Source organism: Silurus aristotelis (genome assembly GCF_946808225.1).
Source record: "Silurus aristotelis genome assembly, chromosome: 27".
NCBI classification, from domain to species: domain Eukaryota; kingdom Metazoa; phylum Chordata; class Actinopteri; order Siluriformes; family Siluridae; genus Silurus; species Silurus aristotelis.
Genome location: NC_139600.1, coordinates 10,191,775 through 10,217,190, shown reverse-complemented (window position 1 = coordinate 10,217,190; position 25,416 = coordinate 10,191,775). Strand labels below are relative to the sequence as shown.

The window sequence follows — 25,416 nt, the reverse complement described above, 5'->3', positions numbered from 1 at the left end:
TGCGCTCTACCAATTCGGTAAAAAAAGTGTGTCTGTAAAAGAGGAAGAGCAAAACAAAGCGCGCGCGAGAGAGAGAGAGAGAGAGAGAGAGAGAGAGAGAGAGAGATGAGTGAGGTTTTGTACTTGACGAAGCATTCTGAGCAGGCAATGAGGCGGACAGAATAACATTATAACATTGTTTGAACCCTTGCAGTCTGGAAATGGCAACAGAGCGTGCTCAGTCAGGGCCGTAGCTAATGAGAGAGAAAGACAGGAAACACAATAGGGTTCCTGCAAAAAAAAATACCCGAGACGTGAAGCGTTTGTTCTGCACTCTGAAGCACAGCTAGGGAAAGAAAGAGAAGAGATTTTGGAAGAATAGTTGTGTTCAATTTACTGTAAATCTATGGGACTACGCGCACTATTCGTTCATGGAGTATACCACGCAATAGTGTGCAGATACTGAAAAATAGTAAAGACTGGGAAATTTCCTTTAACTGTATGGCATAGAGTGCTTTATTTTACTGATACCACAGCTAGGAAATTTTTATCATCTCAGTTATAGCAAGACTACTTAATTTATGATTTAACAGTAAAACTGCATGTTGAAGTTACAATACACAGTGTTAGATGCATTTTTTTTTTCTCAGTCCTTACATAATGTAGGTCATTCCCTGAACAAATGTGTTGTCAATTATCATTTTAAAATTGTAATGTTACATTACTTTTAAAGTACTTTTATTCTTGTCCTGAGTTGTTTTTTTTTCCTTATTAAACGAGCACATTTTTAGAACAAGCACATTACATATCAGTAATTTTTAAAGTCAGCAGTACCTGACAGTCACACTGTTGTAGGAAACTTATCTAAACCTTCTGACAAATCCAAGAATCCAATCTCACAATCCTTAAAGTATGTCTCTTCTAATCAAACAGTAGTTTGCCACTTCTAGCAGTTAATAATTTACACATTACAAATGACAAACAAGGCCACTTCAGATATCAATTACTCCATCAGTTGTATTTTTTTTTTTAAATCAGTATGCCAAAAAAAGTCATGTTCCAAGAAACTGTACAATTCTTGATCTTGAAGTAAAGCTGGACAATCAGAAGTAGCACATTAAAATAAACTGTGATTTGCATTAAAGGTAAATGCTTAAAACAATTATGGTGTTTTAAATAAAGTAAATCATAAGGACACCAAACGGAACTTTTGCTAGGTTTCCACACGGACGATTTTAATATCAGGACGTGTGCTTCATGGCGGATTTTGGTGCTTGATTTGAGACTTGGCGCATCAGTAAAACAAATGTTTAGTGATTAAAAATGATTTTCGGTCTGTTTTATTAAAAAAAAAATGTTTAATAGCTGAGTAAAGAAGGATCTTCATTAATATATGTGTTGCATTGATGGTTTTAATTTAGTCTTTTTTATATGTATTTATTTATTTAATCATTTATTTATTATTATTTTATATCACAACACACCAGGGCAGGGCAGAAAAGACCAGAAGCTGACGGAAAAAAACAAACGTCCTAGAACCGGCAAAAGAAAAAACAAAAACTGACGGTCGAACCTGGGAAAAACGCTAGTCCGTAAAAAAACGAGAGATCCAAAATGAAAGTAAAAAATATTCCACGGGGAAAAACCAAGGAAAATACTTGGACAGGTCTGAGCCGAGAAACATGAAATGTAGGGTGGATCCGAAGGGCCCTGGGTAGTTTGGGGCGCACAGCAACCGGGTTAATGACCTTAGAGATGAGGAAGGGTCCCAGAAATCATGGAGCGAGCTTACGACACACGGCTTTGAGTGGAAGGTACTGAGTGGAAAGCCAAGCCAACCCGGTAATGGTTGGGTTGGCCCAGTGAGCATAGCTCTGGGAAACCCTTATGGGCGTACTCAACCCACAACAGCTTGGAGGACAATGAGGAGACATCTTTAGCACAAAGGATACGGAGTCCGGTCTCTAGCTCCTGGCGATTAAACTCCGTCCAAAACGGAAAACGTGCAGGGAAAGGAGTGCAGCGGTCTCCTTAGCCAAAGGCAGTTTGGCTAGGGGAATGAAATGTACCATTTTGGAGAACCGGTCCACTACGGTAAGAATGACTATGCATCCGGCAGAGGGAGGGAGTCCGGTAACAAAATCCAGGGCAATGTGAGACCAGGGGCGTTTAGGCACAGGGAGTGGACATAGTAACCCCACCGAGCGGCCCTTAGGGTTCTTGTGTTGCGTGCAGAAGGAACAGGTGGCTACAGCGAGCCTGGCGAGGGTTAAGGCGCTTGGCGGTGCGCAGATACTCCAAGTTGCGATGATCTGTCCAGACCAAGAAAGGGGTCTCTGCCGCCTTTAACTAGTGACGCCATTTTTCCAGGGCAAGCTTGACGGCCAGGAGTTCCCGCTTACCAATGGGGTAATTACGTTCTGCATGGGGTTGAGACGGCGGGAGAAGAAGGTGCAAGGGTGCAGCTTACTATCAAGGGGTCTTTGAGTCTGATAAAAGTTTGCACCGCCTCGGGAGACCACGAGAAAGATCTGCGGGAGGAGGTCAGTTGGTGGGGACAGCAACCCAACTGTAGCCTCGAATGAACTGCCGGAAAAATGTTGGCGAACCCCAGGAACCTCTGCAGCTGCTTCCTAGAGGAGGGTGTGGGCTATTTCTTGACGGCTCTGATCCTGGCTGGATCCATTTGTATGCTCTCCGTGGCAAGCGTGAACCCCAGGAAGGAGATGCTAGGGACATGGAACTCACACTTATCCGCTTTGAAGTACAGACCATTCTGGAGGAGGCGCTGGAGAACCAAATGAACGTGGCCGACATGCTCATCCAGAGATCGGGAGAACACCAAGATGTCATCCAGATATACAAAAACGTGATGGTTCAACATATCTCGCAGCACGTCATTAATGAGAGCCTGAAAAACCGCTGGAACATTGGTAAGGCGAAAAGGCATGACCAAATACTCATAGTGATCCGACGGGGTGTTAAAAGCCATCTTCCATTCATCCCCTTCCCTAATACAAACAAGATGGTAGGCGTTCCTCAGGTCCAGTTTTGTAAAAACGGAAGCTCCTTGGAGCTGTTCAAAAGCCGTGTCCATTAAGGGGCGTGGCCTTGCTGAATACTTGACCTAGGTCGCAATGAACCGAGGGAATGGAGTCGAGGTCCAAGGTCTCAAGGAAAACAGAGGCAGATGGCTGAGTTAAACAGTGGGAATAGCAAAAGGTTACCCACTCTAAGACTTTACTCATGCACCAGTCCTGGCAGGGTTTGTGTTTCTGCAGCCAGGGAAAGCCAAGCATGACAGAGGTGTGAGGGGATGAAATAACCAAAATGGTAGCCACTCCTGATGTTGATCAGCAATGGTGACTCGGAGGGGCTTTGTGTGACAGGTCGCTTGATAAAGTGGATGGCCATTGAGAGCTTGAACTTGAAGAATAAATGCCACTGGTTCGGTCTCAATCATTAACGGCTGAACTAGATCCTAAACCAGAAATTCTAAGTCTGCCCCTAAATCCACAAAAGCCACAAGCTGGTGCTTCTGCCCCCCAGAGAGGATGCGGATGTCAAGGATTGGTATGGAGAGGGCAGGAAGGATTTGGCACGGCGAGGTCCTCCCCATCAGCGATGAGCCCGGTCTTTTACATGTGCAGGAAATCGCCATGTGTCCAGCCTCCCTGCAGTAGAGACAAAGCCTCTGGAGTGACGCCTCTCCTTTTCATTTGGGGATAGGTGTTGGCGGCCGATTTCTAAAAGAAGGGGTGGAGAATAAGGTTCTGGAACGATAGTGTGGCAAGGGGGTGTTCGACGGCGGTGTTGTGATGGACAGTGGCGATGCTCGGAGCGGCAAGGGGTGTGCTCCGCACGACACTCCTGCAGGCATCTGTCTATTCGTGTTGCAATAAAAAGAAAGCCATCTAAGTCAGGAGTTTCCCCGGGCAGCTAACTCATCTTTAACCTTACCGGGCAAACCCCGATAGAAGGCCGGCGCTGCGCCGGAAACGGAAGTTGGATTACCGGAAGTGCGCACACTGTTGACTGACAATATCTTTGTTTGTTGAGCTTTGAGTGGTTTTAAAAAGTTTACATTATATCTAAAATATATTATTGTATATAAAATTCTTTTTTATTTAATTCTTTAATTTTAATCTCTTTATAAATTTCAATTAAAAATAATTGTTCTGCTTTTTTTAAAGCTCAGATTTTCCTCAGTAACTCCAAGAACTCCAGCAATCAGTTAATAAAGTTCAAACTTTTTTTTTTTATATAAATAACACATTAAGACAATAAAATATTTATATATAAATATGTTTTTTAAATAAAAAAGTATTCATTACTATGTTCTCAGGGCCCAGTGTTCTAAAACGCACAGAAAAAGTTAGTCTGCTCTATTACTGCTTACTTTTAAATGATAATGTGCAGCACTGATTTTAACCTGGTCTCTGTTTATAGACCATAAATTTGCTAAAAATCACTCATTGTAATATTGTTGTATCATTTCAGTTAAATACTTTAAATTTGGTTTTAGAATTTTTTGTTTGTTTTTTAATTTAGTTATAAGAAAAAAACCTTAAAAACTGCTAAGTCATAATACATCGATAATTGGTGTTGTTGGGCCTGTTGATGTAGTTTAATTTGAGAAATAAAAGAAAAAATCCTCCAAAATCGTACAACTGCACTTTTTATTTATTTACCTCCATTTTAAGTAGTATGTCTAAATGACAAATAACTGAAAATTAGCTTTCTATCGACTAAATATAAACTTAGAAATCATACAACTGCTGTTTATTAAACTTTCTTTCGGCTTCTCCCATTAGGGGTTGCCACAGCGGATCATCTGCATGTTTGATTTGGCACATGTTTTTATGCTGGATGCTCTTCCTAATGCAACCCTTCCCATTTATCCGGGCTTTTGCACTGGCTTGTGCAAACCCTAATGGCTGGGGTTGGTTCCCTGACCGGGGATCGAACCAACTGCTGTTTATTAATAAATATAAATAAAATACGAAAAAAAAAAAAAATATATATATATATATATTCTTAGGCAGCTGTTTCCAAATTTATTGCCTAATTATAGCCTATTCACTGTGATTAATGCATGTTGAGTAAAACAGTAACATTAAATAATTGCCCTGTTTTCCATAAATCTTGAGTTGAATTTATGGCTCTACAACAACCATTCATGATGAGAGTCCAAGGAAATGAGGGGTGGCGTACTTTCTTCCCCTCATAAATTGCAGCGACACTAGTCAGTGATGGACATCTGTGAGCTCATGCATGTGGAAGTGGATGGGAAGTGCTTTCCCATGAGTTCCTGGCATTGCATGAGAAACAGTTGAAAAAAACAATCCAGCTGGTTTGTGTCTATGAGGAAGCACGTGATAGTTGTCACCCTCCCCCGATTGTAGCTTTCATGTAATAAGGGATTGAAACTATATGGTACATGGGGGGAAAATTTCAGCTTTATAGGATGACAATGTATTAGAATGTTATGTTTTTCTCTAGGTTATGCACATCATTTTAGAAAATGTAAAGATAGTGGCTAGACTAGAAACCAAATTTGCCCATTTATTTAGTAAATAATAGTTTTATTGGGCCCCATGCATAGGTGAATGGAATAGTCTGTTTTGTGCAGTGTTTTATTACGAACAACATTTGAAGTGCAATTCAGTCGGAAGCAGGAATGGACTTCTCTGTGTAATGTGTCAGTGGGACGTTATGACATTAGCTTAGTGACTAGCCGTGCATAACCGAAACAAATCTCTTCATTAGAAGAGAGAAGTCCAGTATTATTCACTTGCTAGAAAAAAGGGAGAAAGAGAGAGAGATTTACATATTGAGGCCTACAACAGCTTGTTTCCACACTATCTGGATTATATTTCTCTCTCTCAAGCCCCCCAAGGTAATCACCTCACCACAGCACCAGTGAGTGAGCTGGTCAATGAGTCTATAAGATCCTCTTGATGTCCTGTATTAACATAACGCTTCATCTCCCTGCCTCATTTTAGAGAGCTTAATATGTATTTGCTCTATGGCGAGTGCCACTCAGCTCTGTACAACATCTGCATTCAGTTCTCTGTCTACGGCTCGGAGGGAGGACACACACACATACTTCTCTGTGCCGAAACTGGCTTGAAATGCATAGGACATATAATGACCTAGGAATGTTTACTGATCAGCTTTGTACATACAGTGCGTCAAGATGTGATTGCTTAGAGCTCAGTTATCTTATAACTGCAGATTGAGGTTGAAATGAATTGGAAATTAAGGGGTTCTGAGCATAATGGATGGTTTTTTATTTGGATTATTTGGACTAAGTTTTGGTGTCTGAATGCTAAACACACTATTTGTGGTGTTCATTGATGATATAAATTCCAACTTGGTAGAATTAACACTGCCATTTAAATTTAATAATTGGGTTTGATGTCAAATTCATATGACTAAGTTATTCAAAGAATGCGAAAATATTCCTCTTTATCTTCACTAAGCACAATACTGTAAGTCAGGGCTTTGGTGTTTCCAGAGTCTACCCTGATAGGACGCAGGTCCATCACATACCTTTGGAACAATCATTTACCTCTATACGGACTTTTAAAGATATTTTGTAAGGAAATTAAAGAACCTGAAATTAAATCAGCTATGAATCCACAGGGAATGGATTTGTTTATTTGGGCAATTGTTTGCATGCTAGTGAGTTATATTTAATGGCTTTAATAGCCAGAATTAACTTTTTGTCATCTGGGAATTAATGTTGGGAATGTTTCAATACTTAAATGTCATATTATTAAGGTTATGAAATATAATCTAGCATAACTATAAGTAAGTTTGAGTAACTAATGTACGGTGAATATTTGAGTAAATAAATGAATGACAAGTCCATGGACATCCACTTCCTGATTTATATGCATCCATTGCAGTCTTGATATTTTTGGGAATAGGATCCTGTTTAATTGGCTTGCCATGGTTCTTGTTAGTCAATTGCTAACTGCTATGCAAATTTTGGAGGAAATATTGCTCAAAATGTGTTAATGAATGGAGACGTGGGACACCTTGCATTTCCAATATAATAAAAATATTTGTTAAATATTTCACACATATATAAATATACTATAACAAATGTAATAAACTTTTATTTATATGATTATATAAGTACAGTTTTATAGACAAATAGTCGATATGCAGTTGATTTACAGTGCATGGTTTTGATAACAAGGAATAAACGGATATAAGGAACAAATATATAGGCAAAAAACTTGCACATTGTTTTATGCGACCTTATAACCAGTTGATTTACTGTCTGTAAGGCTGCATTTAAATGATGTAAATTGTAAAATGCGATATACATATAAAAATTAATTTACAATAAAATTACGAGAATTGAGCAAGAACTATAATACATTTTTGCTAAATGCTCAAAACGATAATAACCGATATTTCATATTTTGTATACGTTTATGGTTACATTTAAAATGTCTTCCAAAGTATTTCTATTATTAGAATCTTAAACAGTTTAAAAACTGGTCTCCTTGTATGTTCAGGTTCTCTAAAAAACGCATTTTTTAGATTATTGCAACCCTTCCCATTTCCCTTCCCATTCCATTCTATCTGCCACACAAGTCATGTGATTAAGTTGTTATACTGTAGTAATTATAACATAGAACAAGTTCAGGCAGAACTACTGTCAAAACTGCTGTTCTTAAAAAAAATCTAATACAGTGTCACTAATTAGAACAAATAATTCAATTGAAAATAAAATGTCAGAAAGCAGAGATTCAATAAAGCGATTACTGTAATATGTCATTAAATCATGTTAATTCTGCACAGTTGAGTTCTCTTCTTTTTTTGTGTTTTTTTATGTACTATAAATAGAGGCTGAGGGTGGGGGGTCTTAAATAATTATTATTCACTGCAACTTCTGAACCATTAATTGTATATTAATTTCTGCAAGCAAAAGCTCCCCTCCTCTGTCCTTCTTTTTTAATTCTTTCCCTCTGCCTGTTTAATTGGCTGTATGTGTAGAACAAGTCTCTGCAGGCGTCTTTCAGCCTCACCGAGGGCCTCGATTGCAACAATCAAGCGGCATCGTTGCTACAATTGCACTCAGCCTCTGAGAACGCGAATTACAGCCAACAGAGCAAATGATTCAATCTGTATTACACTATGTTAATAACTACCCTCAAATTAAAGGCTGAGGCGATGTCTCTGCACATCTGCAAAGGCAGAAATAATGTGCTATCTCCATTATTAAGGATGTGCCATAATACTTATACAGTATGCTGTGATAGAAAAGGAGAAAAGCAAATAATACATTCAAGGTACAAAGGAAAAAAAAAATAAAAGGGGAACAGGGTAAAAAGTTTTAATCCACTTCTAAGATCTTATATTTATGCACCCATTCTGTGCCATGGCAGACTGCATTTGTTGTTAAACACCAGTGAATAGGTTAAAAATGATGCTGTAAACTAGGGCTGCATAATTTATATAATCGAATAATTTAGTAATCTAGTATTCTTCTGATTATTCCATAGATTAATTGAAAAGTCAGATAAGAAAAACTTTTTCTTTATTAAAGAGCAGTACTAAAGATACAAGAGAAAATAAATAAGGTCTCTTAAAACAAAAGTTATTTGTTTCCTTTTAGGAAAAATTACAATTTGCATTGCTAAAATTGCATACAAGTATATCTGTGAAAACTAAACCCATTAAGTGCATTTAATTGTCATATTAAAGCAAAATACAAATACAGGTATATATATTTATATAAAAAAAATAAATCATAAATAAAATATACAAATTTATTTTTAATTACTTTCAAAAAGGTAAACGCACTGTATGTTTTCTTTGTTTTAGTTTAAAATGCTCCCAAACTTTGGAAAACTTCTGTCTTTTTTTTTTTTGCCTGAATCTTCTCGCTGTTTTCTCCTCTTTCCTCTGTTTTTCATTCTGCAGCGTCTTTTGTGAAAGCCCTTTTTTTTTTTTTTACCATTACAAAAAAAAAAAAAAAACAACGTTTGCCACTTTGTTTCTCCAATTCTGACTTTTTTTTGTTGCAATTTCGAATTGTTTTAATGCAGAGACAACAGGTGGTGATGATATGCAAATATATGCACACAATTTAAATACTGATTTAAATAATCCGCAACATTACCATGTACTGCAGGTTTGTGTAATTTTTTGCAATTATTGTTCTTTCGATTCATTATATAGATGTGGATTTTTTTCCCTGTACACATACATTACAAAACGCATTACTTTCAGCCCTAAACATGAACGACGTTACTTTGAAGAAGCATCAATTCAATCACACTGTTCATTTACATGAGCTATTTAAATTCAAAAACTATGTTTTACACACGCTTTAACATGACCGCGAGGCGATTCCTGGCACATTATTAGCTTGCTGAACACTCAAACCTAGTAAATTATTCATCCTGATTTTTGAATTTCATTAAATAATCATCAATATCCATTTAATAGTCAGAGCATCATCCGTAATGTGCGCAGAGCTGCGAAGTATCTTTGTGAAGTCAGTTCATTAAGGAAGCAGGGTTTACCTTTAAAAGATTGCACGATGATGAGGAGAGAAAAAATGAAAGAGATTTAAATGTCATGAATTATTGGATCCTAATTTGTTTCAACTGGTTTGTAAATAAATGAAGTCAGTCGTACATGTAGCTCTGTGTGTATTTCTTTGTCCCCTGTTCTGCAATTTTATTTACCGTAATTTCCGGACTATTAAGCGCACCCAAATATAAGCCGCACCCACTGAATTTGACAAAGATTTTTATTTTTAACATAAATGAGCCGCACCTGTCTATAAGCCGCACCTGTCTATAAGCCGCAGGTTCCTACATTGAAACTAATGAACTTTACACAGGCTTTAATGAAAGACAGTGTCTGTTACACGGCTTGTATCTAAACAGTAGTCTACCAAGAAAGTCATTGTTTACTGTCTTCCTCCTTCCTTTCACAACTATTTCTCTCGGGAGTTTTTCTTTTGGCATCGTCGTGCGTTTAAAAATCACCATCGCAATCACCTTTTCTCCCGATGCCGTGCAGCTCAGAACACAGGTGAAGTGTGTTTTTTCAGTTGTTTTCATCGTAACGAATGATTCGCATTTCCTGTAGACAGTGAGTGAGTGAGCGGCAGGTCAAACGTCAGAGGAACCTCATCCATATTTATGATGTGGGGCGGCCCGATTCAGTGGGAGCGCATCTGATTTAATATAAAGAGTTTTAATTGGTTCACCTGAACCCGTTCGGCAATTTCATTGGTTTAATGTTATGAAGTTTGTGAAACCGGGAAAAACCCAGGAAAAATCCATAAATTAGCCACTTCGTTGTTTAAGCTGCGGGGTTCAAAGCCTGGGAAAAAAGTAGCGGCTTATAGTCCGGAAAATACGGTACATCCATATGTGTAGTAGGGCATTTTCTCCTTCATCCCTGGAGGAAACTCCTGTCCCAATTTCCTTCTATAAAACATGTCTCTTGAATAGTGTTTATGATGTTAATGTAATAATCATGTACTAAATTTCTGACTTTATTCAGGGTAACATCTGCACTATGTTATAATAATGATAATAACAATAATAATAATAAAAACAATACAAATTAGATTGAATTAATTTATTAAAACGATTATAATGTCACCCAAGTTCCGAACTGAAGGCTTACAGGAACGCAAGTCAGCCTTTAAAACAGCTTTGCATTCACAATTCTGAACACTAACATTAGTGAATAAACTTTATTGGATTCCTTTTCTCTGAACCAGTGAGACCTACATGCGAACCGAACAAATGGCCGGTTCGTCGTTTCGTTCGCGACTGACAATTACCATTTTTCCATCCAGAATCGTTCAGACTCCAAAATAACTCTCGTTTACGACGAGATCTGTTTATTTAATGCTCCTTTAAATTCCCCAAGGCAGTCACGTGTTTTGCATGGACAGAGTTTAAATTAACGATTCGTTCATTTAAAACATTTGCCCATAAACAGCTTTGTTCACGACTGAAACGTAATTAGATTGTACATCTTTTTACCCAGAGTAAGGATCTGACACACCGACAACAAATCTGATCGTTTACCTGCAGCCATGATCAAAATAATAAATCCAGCCTACAGCCAGGCGTTAGTACTTCAGCTGGACTTCAGTAGAAGTGCAGGATAAGAAACAACATCACCTTTATGTTAAAGCAGCACTAAACAGTATGTGGGCTGTACATAGACAAAGCCCTGAGGCAGTGTAAGCCATGCTGTAATAAATTTCAATTTAAGATGCTATGAATTTTTGCATAAATGTTCAATCCAGAGACCGCCAGTGTTTGTACAAGAATCTATGTATTGTCATCATCACTGTACAACATCGTATATCTGCTACAAATGGACATTCGGTGCAACCCAGATGAGGATGGGTTTCCTCTTGAGTCTGGTTCCTTTCAAGGTTTCTTCCTAATGCCATCTCGGGGAGTTTTTCCTCGCCACAGTCGCCACCGGCTCGCTCATCAGGGACAAACTTACACTTATAAAGAACATATTCACTTTTAATCACCACATTATCTGTGTAAAGCTGCTTTGAGACAATGTTCATTGTTAAAAGTGCTATACAAATAAAAATGAATTGAATTGAATTTTAGGTTCCTCAGATGATAAATAGGATGTTAAAAAGGAACTTGAATAATGAATACATACATGCTATATAAATGGCAATAAATTAAAACTTCTACATGAATCAAATGTATTTATAGAACTATGTCTTGTTGATCAAACTGACCCAAAGATGGTGATGATGATAATAATAATAACATAGAATAGAATAGCCTTTATTTGTCACATATACATTACAGCACAGTGAAATTTGTTCTTGCATATCCCAGCTTGCTTAGAAGCTGGGGTCAGAGTGCAGGGTCGGCCATGATACGGCGCCCCTGGAGCATAGAGGGTTAAGGGCCTTGCTCAAGGGCCCAGGAGTGGAATCTTGGCAATACCGGGGCTTGAACCCCCGACCTTCCCGATCGGTAACCCAGCGCCTTAACTGCTGGAGCTACCACTCCCCCTACAATAATAAAACCCATATTTATTTAATTATTTCTAAACTATGAGGAACCCAAACCCTGATGTCTAGACTCCTAATGCTAAGAAATTTGACCTTTTTTGACCAAGATTTGAAGTTTCTATTGCATATAAAATACATCAATTTCAATGCTTTCGTTGTTCTAAATAAAAGCAACATGTAGCGAGCTGGAAGCAGCTGCAAATCCAGATCGTTTAATTGCACAAAATAGAGAACCAAAAAAGACAAAGAAACAGAACACTAAATATTTAACAAAACGTTAGCGGGAAAACCATCATCTGAACACAAAGCTGACATGACAATTGACAGTAACCGGCGAAAGACAATCGTGAGAGTGCTGTAAAAGGCGGTACTCATATACAAGTGTTAATCACAGGATAACATGATTTAGGTGCAGAGATCATGTGACATGGCATGTGAGGGTGTAGTGACTGATGAAAACTGTAGTCCATGAACATAATCCTGGCAAAAAGCACGTGGAAATCCGCCATATACAGTATTTAAATTGATATTTTTTTTCACTCTTGCCTAATTAGCTTGCTTTTACTTTTCCATGCTTAAACCTTACAATTTATTTTTTATTTTCTAGAGAGCCACAACAGCATGCTGGCTTCAGAAGAGCAACAGTTGGATCACGGTTTTGCTATTCGTTGTGTAGCCATTTTCTTTATTAGATCAAGAGCTGAGCTTTAGAGCACAGAGTGACTTTCTCAAGCGCTTCTTTCAGCATCTTGATAAACAAGTATCCCTAAGTACACTCTTCAGTTGTGATTCCGAAAGCCATCAGGTCCTACACTGGCATCTCTAAGATGCCTTTCTTTGTGCTTTATTAGGGGATAGGTGCTTACTCTGAACACATTCTCCCCTATGGCCCTCATCTCAGCACTCAAGCTTCTGTATCACTATGGTGCACTGATGTACAGTATATGAGGGAGTAGAGGACATTTGACAGTCTGTTCTTATTTTGTCATTTTGTCTGGTATTGAACATGTTGGTATACTTTTAAGTTCTTTTTTGCAATATTGCAAGTTTTCACATGAATGCAACATTTATAATGCTTTTTTGACTCAAGGCCCCTCGGCTCTATTTCTTTATCACGCATCACAGCCACTTAAGTTGAGCTATTGGAGTAACCTTTTGGAGTAATTCATTAACTTGAAGCACAGGCACGATAACACAGACAAGTCGATGTCTCTATTTTTTATAAACAGATATTCTAATGCATTATATAAACTAGTAGTAGTAATTCATATGTTTCTTTGTTCAATGTTACATGTGTTATGCCTGGACTTGTGCCTGTTTGTTTAGACTTATGCCAGACATTGTGACATACATCCCCGAACTCTGGAAATGTTGGGACGTTTTTATTTATTTGAATAAAATAATGACTAAAATACTTTCAAATCACATGAGCCAATATATTATTCACATTAAAACATGTTTAAACTGAGATTTTGAATTTGTTGCACAGAATGAGCTCATTTCAAATTTAAGGGCTGTTACAGGTCTCAAAATAATTGGCACGGGGCAACAAAGGGCTGAAAAAGCCAGAAATATTTAGCTGGAAGAAAATCTAGCAACTAATCAAGTTATTAAGGTCTCTAACATGATTAGCTATAAAAATGGAAGTCTTAGAGAGGCAGAGTCTCTTAGAAGTAAAGATGGGCAGAGGCTCTCCAATCTGTGAACGAGTGCGTAAAAAGATGCAATACTTTAATAACAAGGTCCCCAACGTCAAATTGCAAATCTTTGCATATCTCATCATCTACAGTATATCACATCATTAAAAGCTTGAGAGACTGGAGAAACGTCCCAACATTTCCAGAAATCAGTTTGTATTAGGCTACATTGAAGGATGGAAATACATGTTCGTAAAGTAATCTAGACTTTTAAATATTTGACCAAGGCATTATAATTCAGTATGTTTGCTACATAAAGTGTCAGAAAATTTCAAGTCAGCCATTTTAATTGTATATTGAATGCTGCTTAATATATGACTTCATAATATCTGTTTATATTATATTAATCTGTCATAATGGAGTGACGAGGATAGACAGGATTAGAAACGAGTTTATTAGAGGGACAGCTCATGTAGGACGTTTTGGAAACAAGGTGAGGGAGGCGAGATTGAGATGGTTTGGACATGTGCAGAGGAGGGACATGGGGTATATCAGTAGGAGAATGCTGAGGATGGAGCCACCAGGAGGAAGGAAAAGAGGAAGACTTAAGAGGAGGTTTATGGATAGGCTAAGGGAAGACATGCAGGAGGTTGGGGTGAAAGAGGAAGATGTACAGGACAGGGGGGTATGAAGAAGGATGATCCGCTGTGGCGACCCCTAATGGGAGAAACCGAAAGATGAAGAATCTGTCATTATGTAAAACTTGTTATATCTTCAATATAATTTTACATATAAAAATCCTTGTTTACAACTCCATACTGATATTAAGTGTATACAACCCCCCCCCCCCCCCGCACCCCCCACTCCCTTTTTGAGGACAAACAGTGGACAAGCATTAAACTGTGTATCAGTACAGGATACTAAGGCAGCTAATGTGAACATTATTTTTATGACTGTGTAAATCATAGCCATTATATTGGTCATAAAGATGACCAGTATTATGATGGGTAAATGGGAGCACAGTGGTTGCGGTATTGGACTTTGGATTAGACAGTCACAAATTAAAATCTTAGCACCACCAATTTACCATTGCTGGGCCCTTTGACAAGACCCTTACTGTCAACTGCTTAGTTGCATGTCACTCAGGGTAAGCGGTTTTACAGCCAAATGCCATAAATGTAAATGATATACTGCACTCAAATCTTAGTGTTTTTATTTAGTAAAGTAATGGCTTATATGTTTAGTTTATAAGCAACAATATTTTACTATGTTTTAATTTGATCTGAAAACAATTTAATATAATTTCAGTGTAAAAACTGATCAATAAATGTTCTGGCAACCAGTTTGCAGTCTGTTGCACTCAAACCTATAAGAACTACAACTGTCTATAGATATGTGTAAATAGATGTGCATGTATGTGTATGCATTATAGTATCTTATATAGCACTATATAGATGCTCATATTTGCTCAAATACCTAACAAAGCTAAAAAGCCTCGACTCATATAGCATAATTATTAATTTATACAGATGTTATAATGCGCTATATGACCTGATATTATAGCAGCATTCTATATTCAAATGTTATGTAATATTATGGTGCCCATAAATACTTAAACCATCTGACTATATATTATGGAGTCTTCAAAATTTAAAATGCATTATGACACCTGACATATGTATTTAGTGTTATGTTCATAACATGTACTGATAACTCATATGATTTGATTTCATGGCACCAACTAAAAATATTATAATAATATATATATATTAAATATATCTATATTATATAATTGTCATATTATATATAATAAATATTTTTTATACAACAATTACACTTTATAACTCATTATGCAGCAACGATAATGCATTGTGATGCATGAGTGCATAATGTCTTACGATGAGTTGACAGCATAATATCAGCTGACATTATACAATTTTAGAATCTCTTACAATTTTTCATGAACACAAGCCCAGTTATCATATTCTAATACACAGCCCGCTATTATAAAGCCCTGCATGAAATATATTATAATGTCTAAAAATGTATAATTTTTAATAAGAATTAAATGAATGATTATTAGTACTTATATGCATATACTGTAATTTTATAAGATCAGCATGTTATAATGCTTTATAGCAGTCAATAATGTAATGCAATATGAATCAATTTTAGCATGCTTTGTACATCTATTCGTATATTTCTTATACACATAATGCATTCTGATGTCTAATGTAAATGACTAAACTTGTGTTTATAAGATCTAAGTTTAATTATAATAAATATAAAGGTACTGTATATGTTTTTGTGATAGTAGCACATGGATTAAAGGCTTTTGCTTGCACTTTGATAATATTATACTTAAAATCTAACGCGATTATGTAACTCTCAAAATATTTTAAACCCTGCATTGGATTTTTGCGTTTATGCTTTTACAAACCTGCAAGGTTAAAGTTTGTTTTGCGAATTATAGTGCATGCTAACCATCACTCTGCAGCTCCAGGACTTATAGCTATTATGCGTAGTGCATCTCAACCCACACACTTTTAAACCTTGTTGCTGGCCCTCAAGGGTTCCTTTAATATGTATGTTTTATCTTAAAAGAGGCATTTAAAGCTTTCCAGTCCATTAATGTACCTTACAACGTTCTAAGGTACACTAGCTCTATGTTTTCAAGTCAAAGATGAATATTAAAGATGCAGAAAATGGACCATTCCATTTTTGGCGGGGCCAGATTATTAACAAATAACAGCATTTATCATACATTAAAGTATATTATGTATTTAGTTGCTTGTGTTGTTCCCCTTGTATCCACATGTACTGGATGTCATGTCAATCAATTACATGTGTGGTAATTGTTATTTGTGAAAAAAAACTGTACATTTCAGTGTATTTTATTTTCTTTTAAATGTGACTGTGATGTCTGTTTGTGTGTGTAAACAGTGAAAAAAAGAACTCAAGAATGGTGTCCAGTTTGATTAATCAGGAAAACTCTAGTTTGGTATTATTCCGCATCAGTAATGCACAAGCTACACAAATGTACATGTTTGTATTAACTCATTTCTCTCTCTCTCTCTCTCTCTCTCTCTCTCTCTCTCTCTCTCTCTCTCTCTCTTTTAGGAGATTCATCCCAAGTGGGTAAGTCAACTCTTCTTTTTAACCTTTTTTTTTTTGCCTCATGCAATATTGCACTGAGATTCTGAAGGTTGTGTTTTTGGCACCGACGTCGATTCAGGTCGACACAAGCCTCAATGATTGCAGTGTTTACACATCTATCTCACACACACACACACACACACACACACACACACACACTCTCTCTCTCTCTCTCTTAACTTTATCTTTTGCCTTTTTCTACTATAATAAGCATTTCGGCACAACAGTGTACCCTTACATAGCAAATTTATTAATATAAGTATTATAATCTGGTATAATATTATAATTATTATAATTATTATTATAGTCTGGTTCCTCTTAAGATTTCTTCCTCATAACATCTAAGGGAGTTTTCTTTTTTTGCTCAGATGAAATAAGATATTGAGGAGTGTTCTTGTAAAAGGAGCTCTAGCATTAACATCCTGGCACTTTACGATGACCTAAAACATGGTAAAAGAAAGTGAAGCGTTAGCTTATGATCTCTTAATTCTCTCAAGTATCAGCTAGAAGATCCGCTTAAAAACAACACACTCCAAGTGGATATGTAGTCTCTGATTTTTTTTCCCCAGTCAGCTGTCAGTTTCCTTATTATATATACCAAGGTGCAATTTTTATACTGTGCTGTCTCTCAGCATCATATTTAAGAGCCAGTGATGGCCACACGGGGTCACAGAGTTCTTCCACTTATCACCAGAATACAGAGCGCACAATTTCAAATGACAGGGATTAAGCAAATGAGAGGGATCAGGCAATTTTCTCCTCTTCTTTCCTTTTTGCTTTGTGCTTCTATTCTTGTGAGCATTTATAGTTAGGGCTTTTGGCCACAGTTTTTCCAGTCCTGGTCTAAATGGACATTTTGTTACTTTTTTCCATGACAAAGTCTTTTTGTGTAGATACCAGTGGACAAGGCGATGTACGGAACTGTATTATAGATTGTGTAGGTGATGCTAAGATCCTGGTCTAAAGCTGCAAACTTAAAAGCAGCTGTAAAATGGGAGCACCTTTTGAAAAGGAAACTGAAACATCAAACTACACACTTTACTTCACAACAGTCAGTAAATAGTGATTACATGAAGTCATAGTTTATATTACTTAGCTAATTGGAATCATATTGTGCTCAGGTTTTATTACTTTGGAAGGCATAAACCTACAACATGAATGAAATCTGCCATGTATACTTTCAATGTAGATAGTTGCACCATTTGCTGACCAAATGAACAAAACATTTCTTGTCACACACCATGGCATAACATACACTATATGGACAAAGGTTTCTAGACACCTGACTGTAAGATTAATATGTGCTATTTGAACATCTCTTTCCAATTTGCTGTTGTAATAATCTGCACTCTAAGATAAGATGTTTCACTAGGTTTTGGAGTATAATCAGGTAATGATGTAAGTGAGATAAGGAGGCCTGGGGGTGTAGTCAGTGTTCGAATTCATCCCAAAGGTGTTTATTAGGGTTGAGGTCAGAGCTCTAAAGCAGGCCACTAAAGATCTTCCACTCAAACTCATGTAAAGCATATTTTCATAGAGCTGGCTTTGTGCACCGACACTTGGAACAAGTTTGGGTCTCATAGCTCAATTGAAGGGAAAATTTCATGCTACCATATCCAAAGACATCCAATACAAGTGTGGGTATTTATATTTTTGGGAACAGTTTGGGAAAGTCACGTGTCCCAATCTTTTAGTCCATTTAATGTATCACAAAAGGCATCATTATTTACCACTGTGATATACAATAAACGTGTCATATCATGTCTTGTCATGACACAACATATAATTTAACATATATTTGCTAGTCCAAATCTAATTCGCTGTTTTACGACTACATAATTAGACCAACATGCAACAGCCAATCAGCTTTCTGTGTTTATTCAGCTATGGAAAAGCGCTAGTTTAGTGATACTTGACCTGAGAAAATAAGAATATTTGGCAAAGGCCAGTTGCTAACAAAGAGTGTGTGTGTGTGTGTGTGTGTGTGTGTGTGTGTGTGTGTGTGTGTGTGTGTGTTTGATCTTGTGATTTAAAAATTACCTTTTTAACAGTTTTTTTGTATTGGGTTTTAAAAGGTCTTAAGTTTTAAATTTGAGTTGGTCAAACGTGCTGAAACCCTTTATCTGTCTGTCTGTCTGTCTGTCTGTCTGTCTGTCTGTCTGTCTGTCTGTCTGTCTCTCTCTCTGTCTCTCCATCCATCCATCCATCCATCCATCCATCCATCCGGCAGGTCAAATTTAAGCTATCGCACTGAAAAGTACATAAGCCATACCCAAGTTTAATTTCAACAAAAATATTATGTAAATACACAACCTAATTCCATCGAATGGTTTTGTTACATCACTTAAAACCATAATGTTAAACAGCATAATATCATAAGTAAAGTCAATGACAATACATTGTATTGTGACATGATCACATGTTATGCTCTATAAAAAGAAATAAAAAAAAAGATTAAATGTAATATCTCATAGAATAATTCCAAAAGGTCCATCTTAAAATTTCATGATGCTGCATAACATAACACAAGCATCCTAAATGAAATGTTACCCAGTGCAGTAATGTAACGTATGGCAGCGACATGACGTAAACCCTTATGTAGTCCCACAGCATAATAATATATTACAGCATCATAAATATTATATAGTAATATAACGTGGCATGGCTTCATGTGATATCAAACATCATAAGTAGTTATGGCATGTAATCTCTGACTGCAGCATTCCAGCTGAAGGATGAAGTTTGTGAGGCCGGCTGGAGCAATGCGTTTTTAATAACGAAGCTGGTGGCAATTTTTTTATTTATTGGAGTCACCTTGCAAATAGACTCAGGAGAGCGGTGCATACGAGAGGCAGAAGACTTGTTAAAGCAGTGGAATGTGTGTGTGTGTGTACGTGTGTACGTGTGCATGTGTGCGAGCTTGTGTGTTTAAGGTGAATCAAGCACCAATTTTATCCTACATGCTTTTATAATGAATTGGTCACAGCATGCACGGGAAAAGAAAACTCTGTTTTTCATGATCGCGTAGAAACTATTTTTCAGTTTATAGAATTTCAAAAGGGAATCCGTTCGAATATTAGAATAGTTCCCAGAATCCTGTGCAGGATCAAAAGTGTTTACTCGATGATTCAAGAGAGATTGTGAAAATGAAACAGGAGATTCGTCAGCCTCCTGCTGTCATTCATCTTGCTGTATTATTTTATTTCTCTCTTTGCTTTTTTCCTGCCATGATCAGCAGCATGAGGGACAGGACTTCATTTTCTCGCTTCCAGCCCCCTATTTTTCTTTCATGCACGAGGGGAGATAATAGTGAGTGGATGGCAATACAGGAGCATATGTAATTTTATTAAACCGATGGCCTCAGGTGGCACGACAATGACAGAAAAGCTTGAAACAAGAGTCATTTTTTTAAAAATGCGACATCTTTTCAACACGTCCTCCACCACCGAATATACAGATTTGGGATGCGGTTTTGTACCTGTTGACTCCGACTCTTAACTTCACTGATCATTGCTCAGACAGGGAGACTGAAAGATGGCGGAAGGGGTGTCGTTTGTTTTGAAAGATTTCATTCTTTTTGTGTGACACAATACCTAGAAGCTTTTGTTTTTCTCCTGCACTTTACCCTTCTGTCTTTTTTCATTCTTTTGCTTTTCTCATTCTTGCTTCTGTTCTTCATTCTACTTCTCTCTCTACTCAGTCTGACCTGGTGTAGTTATGAATAAAAAAATTCACATTAGTTCGACCCCCAGAATCCCCCATCACACACACACACACACACACACACACACACACACACACACACTAGGGAGTGGTTTAGCATTAGTACAGGAGATTAAAAGTACTTAAAATGGTTTAACAGCATTGGGAGCTGATAATGTTTCCTGAATATTAATTCTAATTAATCCGCGCTCTGTTACAGACACGTTCATACACAGCGGACCCGGCGAACAGCTTGCACCAAAGTGCAGAAATAAAGGTTACAACAATAAAGGATACAAACAGAAACAAAGTCTTTATTTATTTATTATGTTCATTTATAGATATGGATGTGTTTTTTTTTTTTTTTTTTTAACCCCTTACTATGATTGGCAGTCGAATGGAAATTGATAGAGCAGACATTCTTTATCAGTGTACAAACTAATTGTCCTTATTCTATTGATAAAATAATTAGTGATATTCTTTTTATTTAATACTATCACATTATAAGTTAAGTCAGGACACTGTTGGGTTTCTGTGCATTAAGCACCTTGGCACTATGTGTAGCTGCTAGTGAATGAGGGATTCTGACTCCAACACTGGTATAGAGATAAAATGAGCAGTAGAACTAAAGCTTTTTGATGGCCTAGTTTAATGATTAATAATCACACCGTAACTGTAACATCACATAATTTCAGTGTCGAACGAGAAGGAAATTCATTTTCCAAACCTTTAGGTCAAAAGTGTATTTACTCGATGTAGCCTTTCTGCTGAAGGTGCACAAGGCTCAGAGATTAGCGCTTTTCTCTTTTATACCTTCTTAGTATGTTACATACACGTTAAAGATTATCATTTTCAAACTTTTTTAGAAGTGAGTAGGACTTTTCATTCAAATGATTTGTGGGAAGGAAACCATCTAATCCATTACAAAGTCTCCAAACAGCACGAAAAGCGAAAAAAATAAAATAAAATAAAAAATCTTTCACCTTGTCATACTTGATGATCATTCCAGGAGTCAAAAAAGAAAGCACTCTTTCTCTCACACACATAATTTGTCCTTCTTTCTCATCTTTCCATTTCACCTGGAATTTGGAAAACTCTTCTGTCTTATGCCTTTTTACAGATTTCATCTTAAAGGTCAATATGGTGCAACATGGATCCGATTAATTTGAGTACAGCACTGGGCTCTGACGTAAATAATGTAGGTTTTGTATACCGTATTTTTCAGACTATAAGCCGCTACTTTTTTCCCACGTTTTGAACCCCGCGGCTTAAACAACGAAGCGGCTAATTTATAAATTCACAAATTTCAAGCCAAAAAACTGAGACCCATAACATTAGACCAATTAGAAAACAGTGAACATTCACTTTCTTGGTCGGCTACTGTTTAGATACAAGCCGTTGTAGCGCGTTGAGTCTGGGTGAAGGGAGAGCTCCCTAACTCCAGTTGCAACAGAAATCATATAAGCATAGACAGGTTTCCAAAACTCATGCTTTTTTATTTTTTTTGGCAACAGCTTTACGGGTTAGTCAAAGAAACTTAGAAATGAGCATCAGGAAATAACAAGGACATATTCCTTGGTCTTGCACACATGCAGTAATACCTGAAAAAATCCGGCGGCAGGCTATTCCCAAAATGCCGCTCTGCTCTTAAAGGAAGCGCAACATATTTCACCCGTTACACCGTGTAACAGACACTGTCTTTCGTTAAAGCCTGTGTAAAGTTCATTAGTTTCAGTGTAGGCACCTGATACACAGGTGCGGCTTATTTATGTTTAAAATAAAAATCTTTGTAAAATTCAGTTGGTGCGGCTTATATATGGGTGCGCTTAATAGTCCGGAAATTATGGTAGGCTAGTCAGTAGACATAGGTCGATTGTCTGACACTGCACAGTCACAGCAGCCGTCATGGAACCTACACCGTTTACCGTACAGTACGACACACTGTAGAACCAGCCATTAAGAGTCAGGACCAAAGAAATCACTGCGACTGTTTCACCTCTGACTGCCCAAAATCGTACAATGTATACCGAGCATTATACTGAGAACCTTTACAAGTGCTGACAACCAAAACTCCTCCCATTAACATCTACTAGAAAAAAATTGCTTTTATTTAGTCCATGTTTAGAAGTCTCTCTTAATGCGAGTCTGAACAAGTTCTCACCTATTAGCTGTTACCATGGAAACAATAATGTAATAATTTCACGTCGAGGGGGGCTAACGGACATTTCCAGACCAATAGAATTCACAAAGCATTGCTCTTACTATACCTTTGACTGAAAAGGATTTGTAATATTGGCTTTTTTTTCAGCCTCATAAGGTTTTAATACGAGGTGATATCCAAAAGTTTTTTGTTTTTTTGAGGATGATCAAGAATTTTATTTCTTACAATGTCTTCTGTAACTGAGACAGAATGACCTTCACATTCCACGCTACATAACGACATCATGTGTCATTTACATAATGCACATAATTATTTATAGACCCCCAAATGAAGGAAACAAATAATCGCCAGTATTGCTCCAATTGTCCCGGCACATTTAGAAAGATTAATAACAACCTCAAAGCGTAATTATGCTTTCCTCAAGCCAAATTTCCTCGCAACAATTAAAATGTCAGCTCGGATGTCAGTGTGTGAGCTGATATAACTTCTCTCTGATCACTGCCTCATCAATACCTGTTAGGAAATAGAGCAGGAGATGATGTGGAAATGTTAACAGGTCTGATGATTAGTTTGCCACCGTAAATGTTAATGTGATTAGACCATTATCTTCATCAGCTTATCTGCGTTCTGCCGAAATCGCGATTGCCGACCTGACTTCCGAGAAGCAGCCGTGCCTCCCGGAGCCACGTGTCAATTTATTATGTTCTTGATCGCGTCTCTATGGAAGTGAGACAGGAATCACTTTGTGATCGCTTCCTGCCAACATGATTTCCAAAAGTACTGGCATTTATTTGAGGTTTGGCAAAAATAAATAAATAACCGACGTTCTGGCTCCCCTAGTGTTTATTTTTTCAGCTTGTTTTTCTGTTAAAAGTTTGAGGTCGGAGTTTGCTAAATTGACATGAAGCAGCCTTTTGTGTTTGTGTGCCTCAGAATGTGTATCAAGTCAAGCAGTTTTTTTGCCTGCGTGTTAACGTGCGTTGATCGATTCTCGAAACCAATAAGCGTGATGTCTATGCATTATCTTGTCAAGGCATCTGTTGCTAGGAGATGTGACGGTTTGCTCCGTGTGAACACAGCATAACAAAACGAAAAACACATTTCAACCTACAGCTAATAGTCAGAAAGATTTAGTTTTTTTCCCCACAACGATTTTTAGAACATTTATTCAATCCCTGGCAATGTTAGAAATGTAGCAGACTGGATAAAATTGATTGTAATGACACCAAGATAGATTGATGGCCTATTTAGATTGGTTGGAGGATATAGATTGAGCATTCGTAAGTCTGTAGATCTTCTCAGGGATAAAAAAAAAAAAAAAAAAAAAAAAACAGCCAACAAACCAAGCTAACGAGTTCACACAAGGATCTCCCTTGTTTTATTGGACAGAGACTTGTCCTTTGCTATAATTGGTGGAAAAAAAAGACAAATTTGAAGAGGCAGTGTAATTATCAAAATGTTGTTTCTTGCCATGAAGGGATAATACACATGGACATTTTTTGTATTTTCTTGCCAGACTGAATTGTACACTTCTGATGCAGATGCTAGTGATCTAACTTGCTAATTTTTAGCTAGTTAGTGTAAAGACAATGGGAATAGACCTTTTGCTTTGCAGGCGTTTCTCTGTTTTCCAAAGTGTCCGCTGTCTAATCCAGTGTTAGCTAGCTAATTTGCTTCTGTTGATTGTGTTGTTGGACAAAGTACACAAAACATATACTTAATGTAAAAGTAGAGATGCAGTAGGTAAAATATGACTCGAGTAAAAGTGAAAGTGCTCCATTTAATCTTGGGTAAAAGTACAAAAATATTTGCCTTCAAATGTACTTAAGTATTTAAAGTACTATGATTTTTTTTATGGCTATAATGTTAATATTATCATTTTTGCCAAAAGACTCAACTCAGTTTATGTGAAAAGACTATTACTCTTAGCACATTAATCTATTAATAGGATAATATTAATGAGTCAAACACTGATATCTATAAAAAATTGTCATGAGCCCAAAACCATTTTTGTAAAAAACGTATTCATGCAAATAAGGTCACGTTTGTTCGAGTCAGGAGTCTCTTTCATCATTTTTTGCTCTCAAAATGTTCTGCTTGCTGTTAAACTGCCATTAAACTCTATGTTGGTGATAAGTAGATACCACCAAGCACCAATCGAAACAAGTTTAAAACAGAGAGCATGCTCTACGCTGATTGGTGACTTGCTGTGTAAGTGACCAGTTAAGTTTCTATCGACTCAAATGAAAAGGAACGACTGGTTTCGCCAAAATGTATTTTGGGAAAAAGTTATGTATTTGATTTTGAAATGTAGTGAAGTTAAAGTACAAAAAGTGGAAAAACTTCAGTAAAGTACAGATACACGGAAAAACTACTCAAGTACAATAACGAAATTGCATTCACTTCATTACTGTCCACCAGTGAGTTTGACATTATTCAAAAATGTGAAAAATTTAATGTGACTTTTTTCACATTAGCTCATTAGTTATGTGATAGTACATTTGTTAAATGTTAAAATAATCTTGAACTGATTATGAAATAAGGAAAAAAATCCGCATCTCTAAACTACTGCCAAGCTGCTAAGGAATTCATAGTAAGCTAAAAAATGTCACTACTTGTAACTAGCTACTTGACTCCACGTCTCTTTCTTTCGAAAAACATCTATAGAATGCGTCCCCTTCTGACTGGATTACAGTTACGGGATTATCCGGGTGACTCATAGCAGCTCAGAA

At 37.0% G+C, this 25,416-nt stretch overlaps 1 protein-coding gene across 11 annotated transcripts in view; it reads left to right on the top strand.

Moving 5' to 3' along the window:
* Positions 1–25,416, top strand: part of nrxn2b (neurexin 2b) — a 664,725-nt gene that overhangs the window by 227,838 nt on the left and 411,471 nt on the right. For 10 of the 11 annotated variants that reach the window (XM_083532478.1, XM_083532485.1, XM_083532477.1 and 7 more), the window contains one exon: positions 16,786–16,803. The exons of the other annotated variant lie outside the window; for it this stretch is intronic. In XM_083532478.1, coding sequence (XP_083388604.1) covers positions 16,786–16,803 — 18 coding nt within the window. The remainder of the gene's footprint in view (positions 1–16,785; positions 16,804–25,416) is intronic. 11 annotated transcript variants of the gene reach the window in all.